The 13,076-nt window shown below is 41.3% G+C and overlaps 1 protein-coding gene across 1 annotated transcript; it reads left to right on the top strand.

Moving 5' to 3' along the window:
- The first annotated feature begins 504 nt into the window (after window positions 1-504).
- On the top strand, window positions 505-12,428 carry LOC100539282 (ICOS ligand). Its single transcript, XM_010724172.3, has 6 exons — window positions 505-717; window positions 2,705-2,745; window positions 4,507-4,869; window positions 5,452-5,736; window positions 6,765-6,941; window positions 9,977-12,428. Exons 1-6 carry the CDS (start codon window positions 704-706, stop codon window positions 9,985-9,987), a joined length of 891 nt encoding a protein of 296 aa, XP_010722474.1. The 5' UTR covers window positions 505-703; the 3' UTR covers window positions 9,988-12,428.
- The last annotated feature ends 648 nt before the right edge of the window (window positions 12,429-13,076 follow it).

Below are 13,076 nucleotides of genomic sequence, written 5' to 3'. Positions count from 1 at the left end.
AACAAATATTAGTGCAGCGATCATTTTTAGTGATCAACACTGAAGCATGCATTCTCAGCACAGAGCTTTGTGCTGTGTGTCATGGGGGTGACAGGAGGCTGCAGAGGTGGCCCAGCTGGAAGGAGGCTCACAGCAAACGCACCAAACACCAGCACTGAGATGGAGCCAGATGCAAAATGGGTTGAATGGGAACCGTGGCTTTCAAACATCTGACTACGGCTACAACACCTTTATCAGAGCACTTTTAAAGCCAACTTAGATCTTCCACCTTCTAAGCATGATCACGTGCCACCTCGAATATCACTTACAGTCGTTTACTAATTAGACAATAATCATTAAGGTTGGAAAAGACCTCTAAGATCATCAGTCCAATCCTACCAACAATAAACCTAATCTCTCTTGAAAGTCGTTTTGAAACGTCATTTGGCAGCCGAGTCCCAGCGACCCGGGGGCAGCTTTCCATCGGCTGGCAAGATTACACAACCCTGTCCCAACTCCACTCAGACGGGGCTCCCCCCGCTCCACCTTCCCACCTCCAGCTCCAGCCCCAAAGCGGCGGGGAGGGCAATGCCCCGAGCCCTGGGCTGGCCTTAGCCAGTCCCAGCCCCGCGGCAGGCGGAAATCCCCGGTGGAGGAGGGGGAAGAGGAATGGCGTGACCCGGGCTAGCCGGCAAGGCATAGTGCGGCTCAGCCAGCTGCAGCGATGAGGCGGCGCGGGTGAGTAAGCGGGCGAGCGCGCGGCCGGGGGCGGGAACCCCACGGGGGTCCTCAGCAAGGCGGGAGTAACTGAAGGGGTTCGGGGGTATTGGGCAGCCGGGTATCTGCTAACCCCAATCCCGCAGCCTGACGGGGGGAGCGGTGTGTGGGCTGTCAGCCCATCGCGTGCCCGCGGTGCGTAGAGTTTTTTTTATGGAGCGTTTATATGCTCGGGTGTGGGCGACGGATGAATGAGAGAGGGGCCGCTGGTTTCGATGGCATGGATTGGTGCTGTCTGAACAGCGGAGGAGTAGCAAAGCGTCACAGACAGTCCATTTATCAACGACAGCAATGGAAAAAAGATGTTGCTACCACACTAGGGATAAAAACGTAAAGCGCACGGACGGAACAAAAGCCCGAAGCCATTATTGCAAGCATGAGGTCAGCTTTTATCGGGCTATTTTGTGCCAGAACAGCACTGTCTTTTGACTGTAGAATAAGTAGCTCGTGAAAAAGCTGAGATGCTGGTAGAAAGAGTTAACTCACTGAGCAAGAATGTATGAAAGAGGAAGTACAACTTTCTCCCATTTCACATGATATTAAAAAAAGAGTAGCAGAAGAAGAAGGTGTGGGAAAAAAAAGGAGAAAAACCTTACACTACCCTTAAAACAATAATAATTTTTTAAAAAGAATGATACTAGGGGGTTAGTGTGTTGAACGCATCAGCTGCACATACGTACAGTGCAAAGAGAGATTTCACTGCTCTCTGCAGGCAAGAGCACCTCCCCGTTCCAACAGGAGCTTGGCATTAAGGGGAAGATTTGGGCTGAGACAGCCCACACAGCCACAGCTGCAAAATCCTCAGAGAATGAGCATCCATAGGTCTGTCCAACAGTATATGAGGCATAATCTACTGAACCAACAAATCAGATTTACTCGTACTTATTAAAAAGTGGATTCTGGCTGATTAACTAAGAATTCATTGATATACGCAAATAACTCCAATGGGAAATTCCCTGCACAACAAGCGATCAATTGGAATTCTCCATTTAATGCAAATGACTTGCCATATCCAGAATTTCTAACTAGGGTGGGGAACAGCAAAACAAATACAACCCGGGATTAAGAAATACACTCAGGTGAGCTTTGAAGCAGACATTTACAAGCTTGGCACAAGATACACAGATACTCCTGCAGAAGGTGAATACAGCAGAAATACAACATGAAACCACACACACCCAAAGTTGCTGCCAGGAACGCAAGCAAAGCTGCCTCCTTGGAGTATTTAGTTACACACACGTGAGAGACTTGCACTTCAGGCTGACTGCAGATTTGCTAAACTGAGTGCTACACTTCTATCTTTCTCAAAGCCCTATTAGATTACTCGGGCTTTATAGGTAAGTCAAACTGGGTTTTCTTTTATCAGCTATCAGGTACAACTCCACTGGGGAGGTCCCTCATTGTTTACTTCTCCAAAGGAATAGAACAGGTCATTCAAAGGTTTCCATCGAAACCTTTGAATGACTCCACACTATCACTGTTTCCTGTTTATATGTTTTATTGAGGGCAGAAAACACACTGCTGCTTGCAGGGTCATAACTCCAAACAACAGGATGCAAGGCTCTGACCCAAATCTCGCCCTGCAGCTGCTCGCCTTCTAGTGACTTGGGTACAAGGCAGGGATAGTGGGGCCTCCCATCCATCCAGGTGGTTTGCCTTCAGCAGGAAAGATGGGCACAACATCAGCTATTCTGCTCTGGATTCCTATATCAGTGCACTTTGCTTCTATTTGTGGCCTCAGCCACCCACCCCCAGTTATGTTGTTTGCACAAGAAGCTTGGCAGCTGTCAAAAATGCAAATACTCTAAGGGGAATTTGCATAATTGTCATTGTTACTTTATTTATCCACTTCTACACTACTGAAACAATCAATATTATGCTTATCTTTTATGTAAACAATCCAGAAACTAACACCTATTTTGTAACATTTGTTTGCTTTTTCTTTTAGTTACAGATTTCTGTTACTGTTCCTTCACATCCTGAGAGCTGGTAAGTTGAGAACCCTAAGTTAAAATGAATTTGCCCTTCTTTGAAGTTCTTGGCCAAATAAGCAGATTACAATTTAAACACCTGCGTGTTTTCAGCAAACTCATGAGAATTCCTCAATGAGATGTTCCTGTGACACACATCAGGGAATGAAGATCAGTTTCTGCCTGTTTCATATATAGACTAGCAAGGAATGGTAGCAGTTTTACTCAAATTTCTCTGCTTGCTTCACAGACATCCCCACTTATTTATGTCTAAGCACCAATAGAAGTCCTTAGAAGTGGATGCTTATAACCAATCTCATGTGCTTGCATCAAGTCAGCACTCGTAATATGCCTTAATTATCCATTACTGTGTTGAGTGTCCAGCACATCATCCACTACACTTCTAAACTTCGCTTTCAGAATAAAGATAAGTTTAAAGAACATCACCTGGTGATATTTAAATATTTCCAGAGATGTTTCTCCATTCTTCCTCGATGACTGGGAAGCATGTAATGTCATCAAGGAAACTCCGCGTCCGCAAAAACAGGACAAACTGTACCAGTTTGCCTCAATGTATGCTGACTGGCCTATCCTATGGAAGACCAGTAAAGAAGGTGCCTCCAGGCAATGCTTTTTGCAGCATCACTTTTCCCACTGCTTCAAGGAGTCTCCCCAGGTCTGAGCAACATCCCCGCTGCTATTCAACCCTGCTGCTTCTCTTTGTGCCCAGGAAAGGTCATGGGCCTGGAAGCAGACACAGCTTTCCTCCCCGCACTGTTTTTAAGCCAGATGCCCAACCCTTCAGAAGTGAGTGAGCTCATTCTGAAACCACTTACTCACCAGAAGAAGAGGCTTCATCTGTCCTACCAGAGGCCTGGAAAAGTGCACTGAGAGCCAAATATGGTGCTGTCCTATCTCAGGTGGCTCTCAGGGACTATAAGTGTCTAAGCTGTATATGGGCATGCTAGTTTATTTGTTCAGAGGGTGACGCATGTATGTAATAAAAAACGTTAACAAGTATGGACATGCCCACTTTGAGACACACCCTGGTTGTTTGTTGTTTGTTTGTTGTTTTTTTTTACCTGCCTTTTTTATTTTGGTCTAAAAATAGCAGTAGCACTCTCTTACCTGTATTTCCAGTCCTTGTGATTTCCCTATGGCATTTTTCTTATTCAAACAAATGTGTCTGTAGCCAGTTTAGTCTAACTGTCCTCCTCCAGCCATGGGGCTGGGAACAGTTAGACTGGTTGGCCCGTGGTGGAATAAATAAGCAGAATGCTGTATACTGTAAAAGGTCCCTTTGGAAAATACACAGACAAATAGATACACAGAATTAACCATTGATGAAGAGAAGCAGGTCAAGAAGAAGGAATGACTGAAGTGAGCATCATCACTTGTTAGAATACAAATACTGGAGTCACTGAATCATTAAATCATTAATGTTGGAAAAGACCACTAAGATCATCTAGTCTTCCCATCTATCTGCTGCCACCATGCCTACTGCCTGTGTTCCTCAGTGCCACATCCACACGGCTCTTGAACACCTCCAGGGATGGTGACTCCACCACCTCCCTGGGCAGTCTGTACCACTGCCTCACCAATCTTTCAGAGAAAAATATTTCCTAATATCCAACCTGAGCCTATCCTGGTACAACACGAGGCCATTCCCCTTTGAATCCAATTGTGGTAGAATGTACGTGAAAAAAAGAAGAAAAAAACAAAAAAACCTTTTTTTACTATGCAACTTCCCCTTATTCTCCCACTCTTTTTATTTTTGCAGTTACTGCGCTGGAGAAGATCATCAGTAAACCTGGAGACAATGTTAGACTGAGTTGCATTTATCCAGGAAGAGAATTCAGCTTAGACAATCTGCGAGTATACTGGCAAATAGCTGATGATGAAGATACAGAGCCATGTTCAGTAGTGCATGCACTGATCTCTGGTCAAGACAATGAAAGTCTGCAGTGCAGTCAGTTTAAAAACAGGACTCAGTTATTCTGGGATAAACTAGGAGATGGCAATTTTTCTCTACTACTATTTAATGTCAGACAAAGCGATGAACATACCTACCGATGTATAGTGATGCAGACAATTGAATATACCAGAGTGATTCACCAAGAGCAAGTGGTTCTAAGCCTAGCAGGTAAGAACTGTTACTGCTTGCACGTTTGCCCGAATTCTAATTCTAGTGTTTTTAGTTAGTGCCATTTTCATAGTGTCTTTAAGCATGTACTAATGTTGGAAACATAGCTTGGACTCAGTGATCCTTTATGGGTCCCTTCCACCTTGGGATATTCTGTATTCTACTTCAGTACTTTGCAGTGATGAAATTTACTTACTTTAAATGTTACCAATAGAGAATCTACAGTTGTAACAACCATTCATCCAGTGTTGTTCACTTGTTTCTTCTCAACTTGTTTGTCATAAATATGCCGTACAGTCATTATTCTGAAATTGATGAATATGTCATCAATGCACTAGCAGATAATTGGGTCATGGCAGTTTAGGAACTTGATTTCATCCTTTGAAACTGGTATCAGCTTTCTGCCCTCCCAGCAGTTCTCACAGAACCTTGGCTTATGTACCAAGCCCACAAATGTTTTCCTTTCAAGTTGTGAGGGTCTCATGTAACCCAGAGCTTCTGATTCAGAATCCACGTTGAGATTCTATCTTTTCAATACATCTCAAAGTTGTGACAACCATTTCCTTTTCCCTTTCTCTCCAGCTAGTTACAGCCAACCAATACTCAGTGGGCCTAAAAGAAACAGTTACAACACTGGAGAAGAGGTGACTTTCAGCTGCAGATCTGACAACGGATACCCTGAACCAAATGTTTATTGGATAAATAGAACAGACAACACACGCCTGTCTCAGTCAGATTTTAATATCACCCAACATCCCAACGGCACTTACAGTGTTTTGAGCACACTGAAGGTTAAAGCAACTTCTGATATGCAAATAGAGTGCTTCATAGAAAATAAAATACTGCAGGAAAACACATCAGCCAACTGTAAGTTCCTCTGTGACACCTTCTGTTTTCTAGATAGCAAATATATCAATCAGTATGGCTCTGTCTGTGAAGATGCACTAACAAGGGGCATGAAAAAAAAATGCAGTAAGTTAAAAAAAAAAAAATAAGAAAGCTCAGTTTTTCCCTAAGTATTCTTAGCTGTAGAATTTATTATTCAGAAATAAACCTAGCACCCCATTGAGCATGTCATGACAATAGAACTGAGTAGCTCTATTTTTCAAGGCAGTCACTAGACTCTACCTTTGGGTTCCTTGCATTAGATTACTCTTCAAATGGTGCCATGCAGTTGATCTGCAATACCTGAACTCTCTGTCTGATGGCTTTGTAGCACTCATGTTTGCTCTGTGCTTTGTCTAGTTTTGAAGTTCTGCTTTCAGTCCCCAAAACTCAGGTCAACTCAGTGCGCTGCTTACAGTAGGCTTGTAGCTAACAGTTACCATTACCCCAATAGAGCAACACAAGTGCAATAGGCTATTTACAGCTGATATTAGTGACCAATAGTAGGAACACAAATATTTAGGCACTATTTTTCACAAAATTTGAAAGCTATTAAAAAATAAGAGCTCTAAAAAAGTTACAGCTACAAGACCAACAGTGAATGTCACAGTCCCTAAATAGCTATGGAGATAAGCTATTTGGAGTGGTAGAACTTTTCCCGAGGTGGCTGTTCAGTCTCCTTGCAATTCTTGGTCCTGGCTCCCACCACCTTCTTTCCCAGCTCTAACATGCCATGTCCTGAGACTGGCAGGAAGGAAGAATGAAAATGAAGAAGTGTGCAATACGATGACAAGGGGGGGATGAAGTGGCACTGTACGATTATATTAACAAATTGTCTAAGCTAGAGATGGGCCTTGCTCAAAAGGATACCTTCATAACCACAGTGAGAGGAATAACAGAAATAATTAGTCCCTCAGGTTTTTTTTGTGTGTAAGACGTAGTCACATCGTTGCCTGATATGAAATGAGCAAATTTACAACTTATTGCATCCTTTTTCTATTTTATTCTAGACACAGAGGAGATGCAAATCAATGGTTCCAGCACAGGAAGTCATAAAGACCAGGCAAAAAGCGGACAAGGTGCTCAAGCAGCTGCAGTTGTGTCAGTTGTCATTCTGATGGCTTTTCTGTCTGTGTTAATCTGCTGGCTGTGGAAACGGAGGTCCTCTCAACTAGTGTCGTACACAGGTAACGAGGCCCTTTATTTGTGTGACTAAATCTCCAGGGAAGACTTGGGTCAAGCGGGGTAAAGCTCTTACCGAGCGGCTGCAGGAGCTGATAGAGGCCACGTTCTTCCTTCAGAAACAGCCTATGAGTTGAGCTGGGCAACTCTTTTCTAAAACATGGAGCAGTGCAGTTCAAGCCCAAAAAATCTATCCTTGCTGAAACAATGACCTAGACCATAAGGAAATAGAGTATGGAGCCCATTTTGCTGTCCAAAGAGCATGTATCAGATTGAACCCTCAGCTTTGGTGGATGTTGTTTAATACTAATTTTGACAGTATAAGGATTTTGATTACCCTACACACTTAAAACACTTTATTTCGATAGATGTCCAACAGAATGAAGACAGCAAAAATCTGTACTAGAAATACGTTACTGTATTTGACACAAGGATGACTTAACATCATAGGTTCATCACTCATGCTGAGCTCAAGGCCTTCGGGTTAGATTTACTGAATTATATGAACTCAAGGATGTAAAGCAATGGCCTTGTACATCTCTCAGCCCTTTCCTCAAACTCTGTGTTGCCAAAAGTGGCTTGAGTGTTCCACTTCCAATAACATGCTTCTTGAAGGTTTTGGATAAAAGAGACAAGCAGTGGGTAAGGACATTGAGCATGCAGGCGGAGCCACCTCCCCCTCAACTTTGTAACTGCTGTACAGATACTGTGGCAAAACTTGACAAATTGTTTTAAATGCTGATTCCTTAAGCCTAGATAACAATGATCACTGATCATATCAATACCCATGATAAAATGGTTGTTCCCTGCTTTCTTAGGTGTCACATCCTTGAAAGTCTTTTGCTTAGCTACACAGACAGATAATTTACTTTACGTCTATGAACTTGAGCCTGTACACAGCCAATTAAAATAAATAAATAAACACTAATTACTCATTTCCAAAGAAAAACAAGGTTCAGACCTTCAGCATTTTCATAACCAAGACGACAGCATGTTTAACAATTTATTGTATAGTAAGGGTAAAAAAAAAATTGAATAAAAAATCCAAGACATTTAGAAAAACAAGCTCAGCACAGCCAACTTTTGAGTGCACAAAGGGCATGAAATATTTGCCTATTAATTTGGTAATTTTTGCTGAAGCAAATGACCATTAGCAGTCTTTACAGAACAGACACAAAATACTGTGGTTCTACCAAAGCTTGTAATATTTGAAACACTAGAAAGCATAGTCTGCATTAGCAGATGCAGTGAATGCATCAACTGATAATACCCAGCAGAAGCAAAATAACCCTTAAAAAGAAAAATGCCAAGAACTAATGTTGTAATCATGCAATCTGGATCAATGGGCAATTGTTTTCCAGACCCATCATGCAATCACAGTCTGATCCACAAAAGCTGTGTTTGCTAAATATCAACAGACACTGCACTGTTTCCCACAGAGGGTAACGTAGAAAGAAGGATGACTTTTATCTCTTCAGATAAGAAACAATTTCTTCTTCATTCCTACACGTTGCATTAGCATAAATCCTAGCAGTTTACTAAATATCAACCTTCTCCTCCTCTGACTTATACCAGGCCCTATGCAATTAGATTTCTGGGCTTACCCATAACTAGAAAAAAATCCTGTGACATAAATAAAAGTAAATATTTATTTTATATTGAAAGCTGCTATAGCAAAATTTGTTTAATAAAAAACAAAACAAAGACGCCTTGCAAACACTGTATTTTCCTTGGCACAACTCTGCACCATTTGTGGAAGAGGAACTGGGACAGCTGCTTTTATATTTTCTTACTATCAGAATCTGTCACGCCTCCAAGGGCAATTTTCTGCTAACAGAGCTGTGGAAGACACCGAAGGGATGGGGTGCTAAATCTTTTGGTCATCCTAATTTGGGGGCAACTTAGACCAAAACCAGAGAAATGAGGGTGATCCAGGGAATACAATCACTGATGAAAAAATTAGTTGTCCTTGGCTTTTCCACTGTAAACAAAAACATGCAGACAAAACAACAATCTTCTTTGGAGGGTCCTTATAGAGGACAAGTTATTTATTGTCCTAACCCCACGGACAACATGCTTTCAGGCACAATGGATTTAAACAAAGAAGATTTAAACTGCATGTTAGGAAAACAGCTTTTCTAAGGGAAATAGTTGAGCACTGCAACAGGCTATCAAGTCTCCATCAGCCCAAGAATGTTGTTGGCCTGTTTTTTTTTTGTTTTTGTTTGTTTGTTTGTTTGTTTTAAATAATGAAGAAAACATGATAAATATCCTAGAAGTATCTGGAGCATCCCTGGGGTAAGAAGAGGTCTCTTGGAGAAATTCCATCTCGATTCAACTGTCACCAGAGATTTTCAAGTGCACTATGTGATAGGGAGTAAGGCACTGCAGAGGTCGCACTCACCAGGAAGCTCTGCCATGGCATTCTGCTTTTCAACACTGATATGTTTCTGCTTCTGGTGATTTGACCACGAAGATCAGATTGCTTTGAGAGGTGGAATCCTGAATACCACAAAAACAAGAATCACCTACTGAGACTAGCTGCTATTAGAAAGAGATTTTGGAAATGGGAGGAAGACAAGCTGCAAAGAAGCGTAACTTCATCTCCATAAGATTTAGTCTCTCCAGCTGTGCAGTGCAGTTGTTGGGGCAAGATGATCCACTCAGGAGAAATTCAGACCTGAATCCAAAACTGCTGTTCTGGACTGCTGTCCAGAGAGATCCCTCTACTGCTATAGAGCTGCCTCAAGAAGCTGGTTTCTTTTGACTACATATAGTGTGTCTGATTTTTAGTGGAACCAAGAGTAGGACTTGATGATTCTTATGGGTTCCTACCAACTAGGGATATTCCATGATCTCTTTATCTGAGATTATCTTAAAAGAAACCAAAAATGTCACTGACATCCCTTTCTTATAGCTTAGCAGCTCATTCCATCAATTGTAAATGAAAAATAACACTAGGAGATGATTATTTATGTGGGCTTTTGTTGGTTTTATTTTTTAACTTTTTTTCTAAAAATCAGTCATTTTGTTTTTACAGCACCTATCTAATGGGAACATCTGCCAACAACTCAAGCAGCTGGAGGTGCATCAAGAGGAGCATCACCCCTTGTCTCAGCAGCAGCATTGCTTGTAATACAAGCTACAGGTTTCTGCAGAGTGTGCCAAGATTGATGGCAAAAAGCTTCTTCAACAGAAGAAAAAACAAGATTCCATTGGATTCCTGTTCTGACTAGGAGCTGTGTCTCAACACCTGCTAACTTCTTCAGATGGTTTTCAGTGATAGCCTGCCAGTGTTTTGAGCTCTTAAACTGGGGAAGAGCAGTGAGCCTCGCACTTAGCTATGCTGTTCTGGAGCCTCTCGTCATCACCACTGAGGAATTTGTTTTGAGTACAAGTGGCCATGTTTCAGGAGCATGGGAAGTTCTGTTTCCTTCTCCTTACGCTGACAATGACTACTGAATGTGAAGAGGCAGCTAAAAATGAGGAGGAAAAGAAAACCGAAGGACTTTCTACAAAGTGAGATTTGTAACTTTTTCCACCTTTCTCTATCTACAGTACATTCTGTCATTGGTTTCACCAGCTACATGTTATTATGTACAGAATGAGCTAGACTATATTGACCTGGTCCTAATAAAATAGGTTTTGCCATGACTGGGTTAAGCACTGAATGTGTGAACAAAAATAACTCTCCTTTAAAGGCACTTAATATCAAAATTTTACTCTTTACTGAATATTTTACCAAAAAGGAGACTTCAACTTTCTACAGAAGCTGGTGCTTACTGTGTGAAAGAACAATCTGTGGAAAACAGATTAAAAACAGTGCTCTCTCCTATGTTGATGTCAGGTTACCTCAACATATATCTGCCTGGATGAAACAAGAAATCCATATTCAGGCTCTGTTCAATTCAGCTTGTCTTTATTTAAGGCCAGCAGCACACAGGGAGAGTTTTGAACTGATTTTTTTTTTTTTTAATGCTTCTTCTTGTCTCATCCTTTCACCGTAGAAAAAGGAGTGCAAAGCAATATGTTAACTACGAATGTTCTTGATGTGTTGATGGCTAAAGGAAAGAAAGGGAAGAAAAGTGAAGAATGGCATTTTCTTTCACGTGCCATCATCTGTGCCTTACTGGTTCAGCTCCGATTGAGCTGGAGCAAATAGATGAAGATCACAAACAGTAAATGTGACTGATAGCCTAAAATTTTGGAGGAGAATAAATCATGGTGGTAATGATTTTAATACTGAGTCCTGGAAAAACTCCTGCAGCAGTTGCTAGACTAAAATTCTACTATTTCTACAGTCACAGCCTTGTTTGTCCCAGCTCCACATAGAGAAGGCTGTCCGGTGTCAAGCAGGAGTTAGGAAGTTTTTGTTTATTTGTTTTAAATCAAGATCAGCTTTCAAATCCTAGTAAAGCAAAAATAAATTATCTTTTTCTTCCTTTGTGCAAAACCCAGACCCATTTGGTGACATTTCTGTTGAAACAGTACCCCTATGTGGGCTCACTACATAGTAGTGAGGGAAGGATAAGTACAGCTCTTACTTGATGCAATCTGAGCTCACTCCCCAGTTTGAGTAGGATAGAAAAATTAAAAAAAAAAAAAAAGAAAGTCCAAGCTACAACTAAATAACTGTTCATGTCTCCTGTTTTGGCTGCAAATAACTGTGTATGATAATGTTTTAAAAACATTTTATCTATTCATGTTAGAAAAGCATTGTATATTTGTTAACTTTTAGTGTCTGTGAAAGCTGTTCTTTTATTTATTAATTCCATTTTTGCCACATCTTGCATTCCTATTTACAACCATAACATACCCTATCAGGCAGGGCATTTAGCTCACAATATGTTTCAGATTAAGTAACTTACAGCATGTCAGTAATCTTAAGTGCCCACTTTTTCTCGCTTATCTCTTGTCCATTAATCTAATGGTGTTCGATATCTTCTGAGCCCATAGTCTTCAGGCAAAATCTATTCAGTGTTTGCTGAAGACAGAAGGCAAGCTTGCGAACACATTTGAAATGTGACTGCCACCTGCACAGATGTGAAGGGCAACCATTTCCTGGTGGTTCAGTGAGCCATTTTCTCACTCTCTATCCTGTGAAGTCATTTTGGGTAACTTTTTAGTGCCACTGTAACTGACAGAAGTCTTCTATAAAAACAGTTTTCCTCCTTCGTATTCTACCAGTACAAAAAACCATAGTGCTTCAGAGATGTAAGGGGTGACCTAGCAATCACTCCACAGTTTGCTGTTGAGAATATTTAGATCAGAGAAGTTCTTACTTCTGGCTTTACTTCACGATAGATAGTGAATACATCTATGTGCAACAGCTTGCTCTTGCAAAATCCATACTTTCAACTGGTTTAAGTTTCCAGCTGTTTTTGGAGGCAAGAAAATCCAAGATGACAGTTGTTTGTTACTTGGAAATTCTGTAATAACAGCTTGTCATCACATACTATGTTTATATTATAAATAAAAGCCTATTAATCCTTCATTATGTTTCACTAAGTCTATCAGCACAACCAAGATAAGCTGCAACAGAACGATGCCTCAGCTAAGGCACTGTCAACTGGACTCCTCTAGGCATGCAAGCGGTCCTTTCCAAAGCCCTCAGATGAGAAGGGACTGATGAAACACAGAAACTCTGCAAGCTTGTGCTACATCTTGCTCTACTCCTTGAACAAGTGGAACATAAGCTGTGCAGTAGCTCAAAAATAGCACAAAGCCTGGGCTGACACATCCTTTGCTCACCCATCTTAGGAACCCCTAACAGAGCAAAGGTACAATAATCACTGCCACTTCTAGAACCAAAACCCTTCGCTGCACTGTCCCAAGCTGGTGTTGCACTTGAACATCAACATCATTCTGTTTCCTTCCATTAAAGATATCAGCATGATACCCTACCTCCCAAGTAACTTAAACACCTTGCACAGAAAAACATCACTTCTGTTGTGCTGTGGGAAGACTCGAAGAAATGGACTTTCACAGAAAAGCGAAAGGCTTTCATTGTGGGATGGCTGGTAAACCACAAATGGAAAGCCCCAAGAGAAAACATACGTTGCTACTGAGTGATCTAAATCCATCCTTAGAGTATTGGATTTTTATTTAAATCTTTTAATTTGTGTGAGCTAAAAATTGAA

The sequence above is a fragment of the Meleagris gallopavo genome, chromosome 1, assembly GCF_000146605.3.
Source record: "Meleagris gallopavo isolate NT-WF06-2002-E0010 breed Aviagen turkey brand Nicholas breeding stock chromosome 1, Turkey_5.1, whole genome shotgun sequence".
NCBI lineage: Eukaryota > Metazoa > Chordata > Aves > Galliformes > Phasianidae > Meleagris > Meleagris gallopavo.
The sequence above is the reverse complement of the archived record's forward strand: the minus strand, read 5'-3'. Positions and strand labels throughout refer to the sequence as shown.

What these genes read in the sequence shown, in the direction of transcription:
- LOC100539282 (XM_010724172.3), top strand. An exon ending in AGTGGTTCTAAGCCTAGCAG is followed by an intron (nt 4,870 to 5,451) that starts GTAAGAACTGTT and finishes CTTTCTCTCCAG; the next exon opens with CTAGTTACAGCCAACCAATA. An exon ending in GGAAAACACATCAGCCAACT is followed by an intron (nt 5,737 to 6,764) that starts GTAAGTTCCTCT and finishes ATTTTATTCTAG; the next exon opens with ACACAGAGGAGATGCAAATC.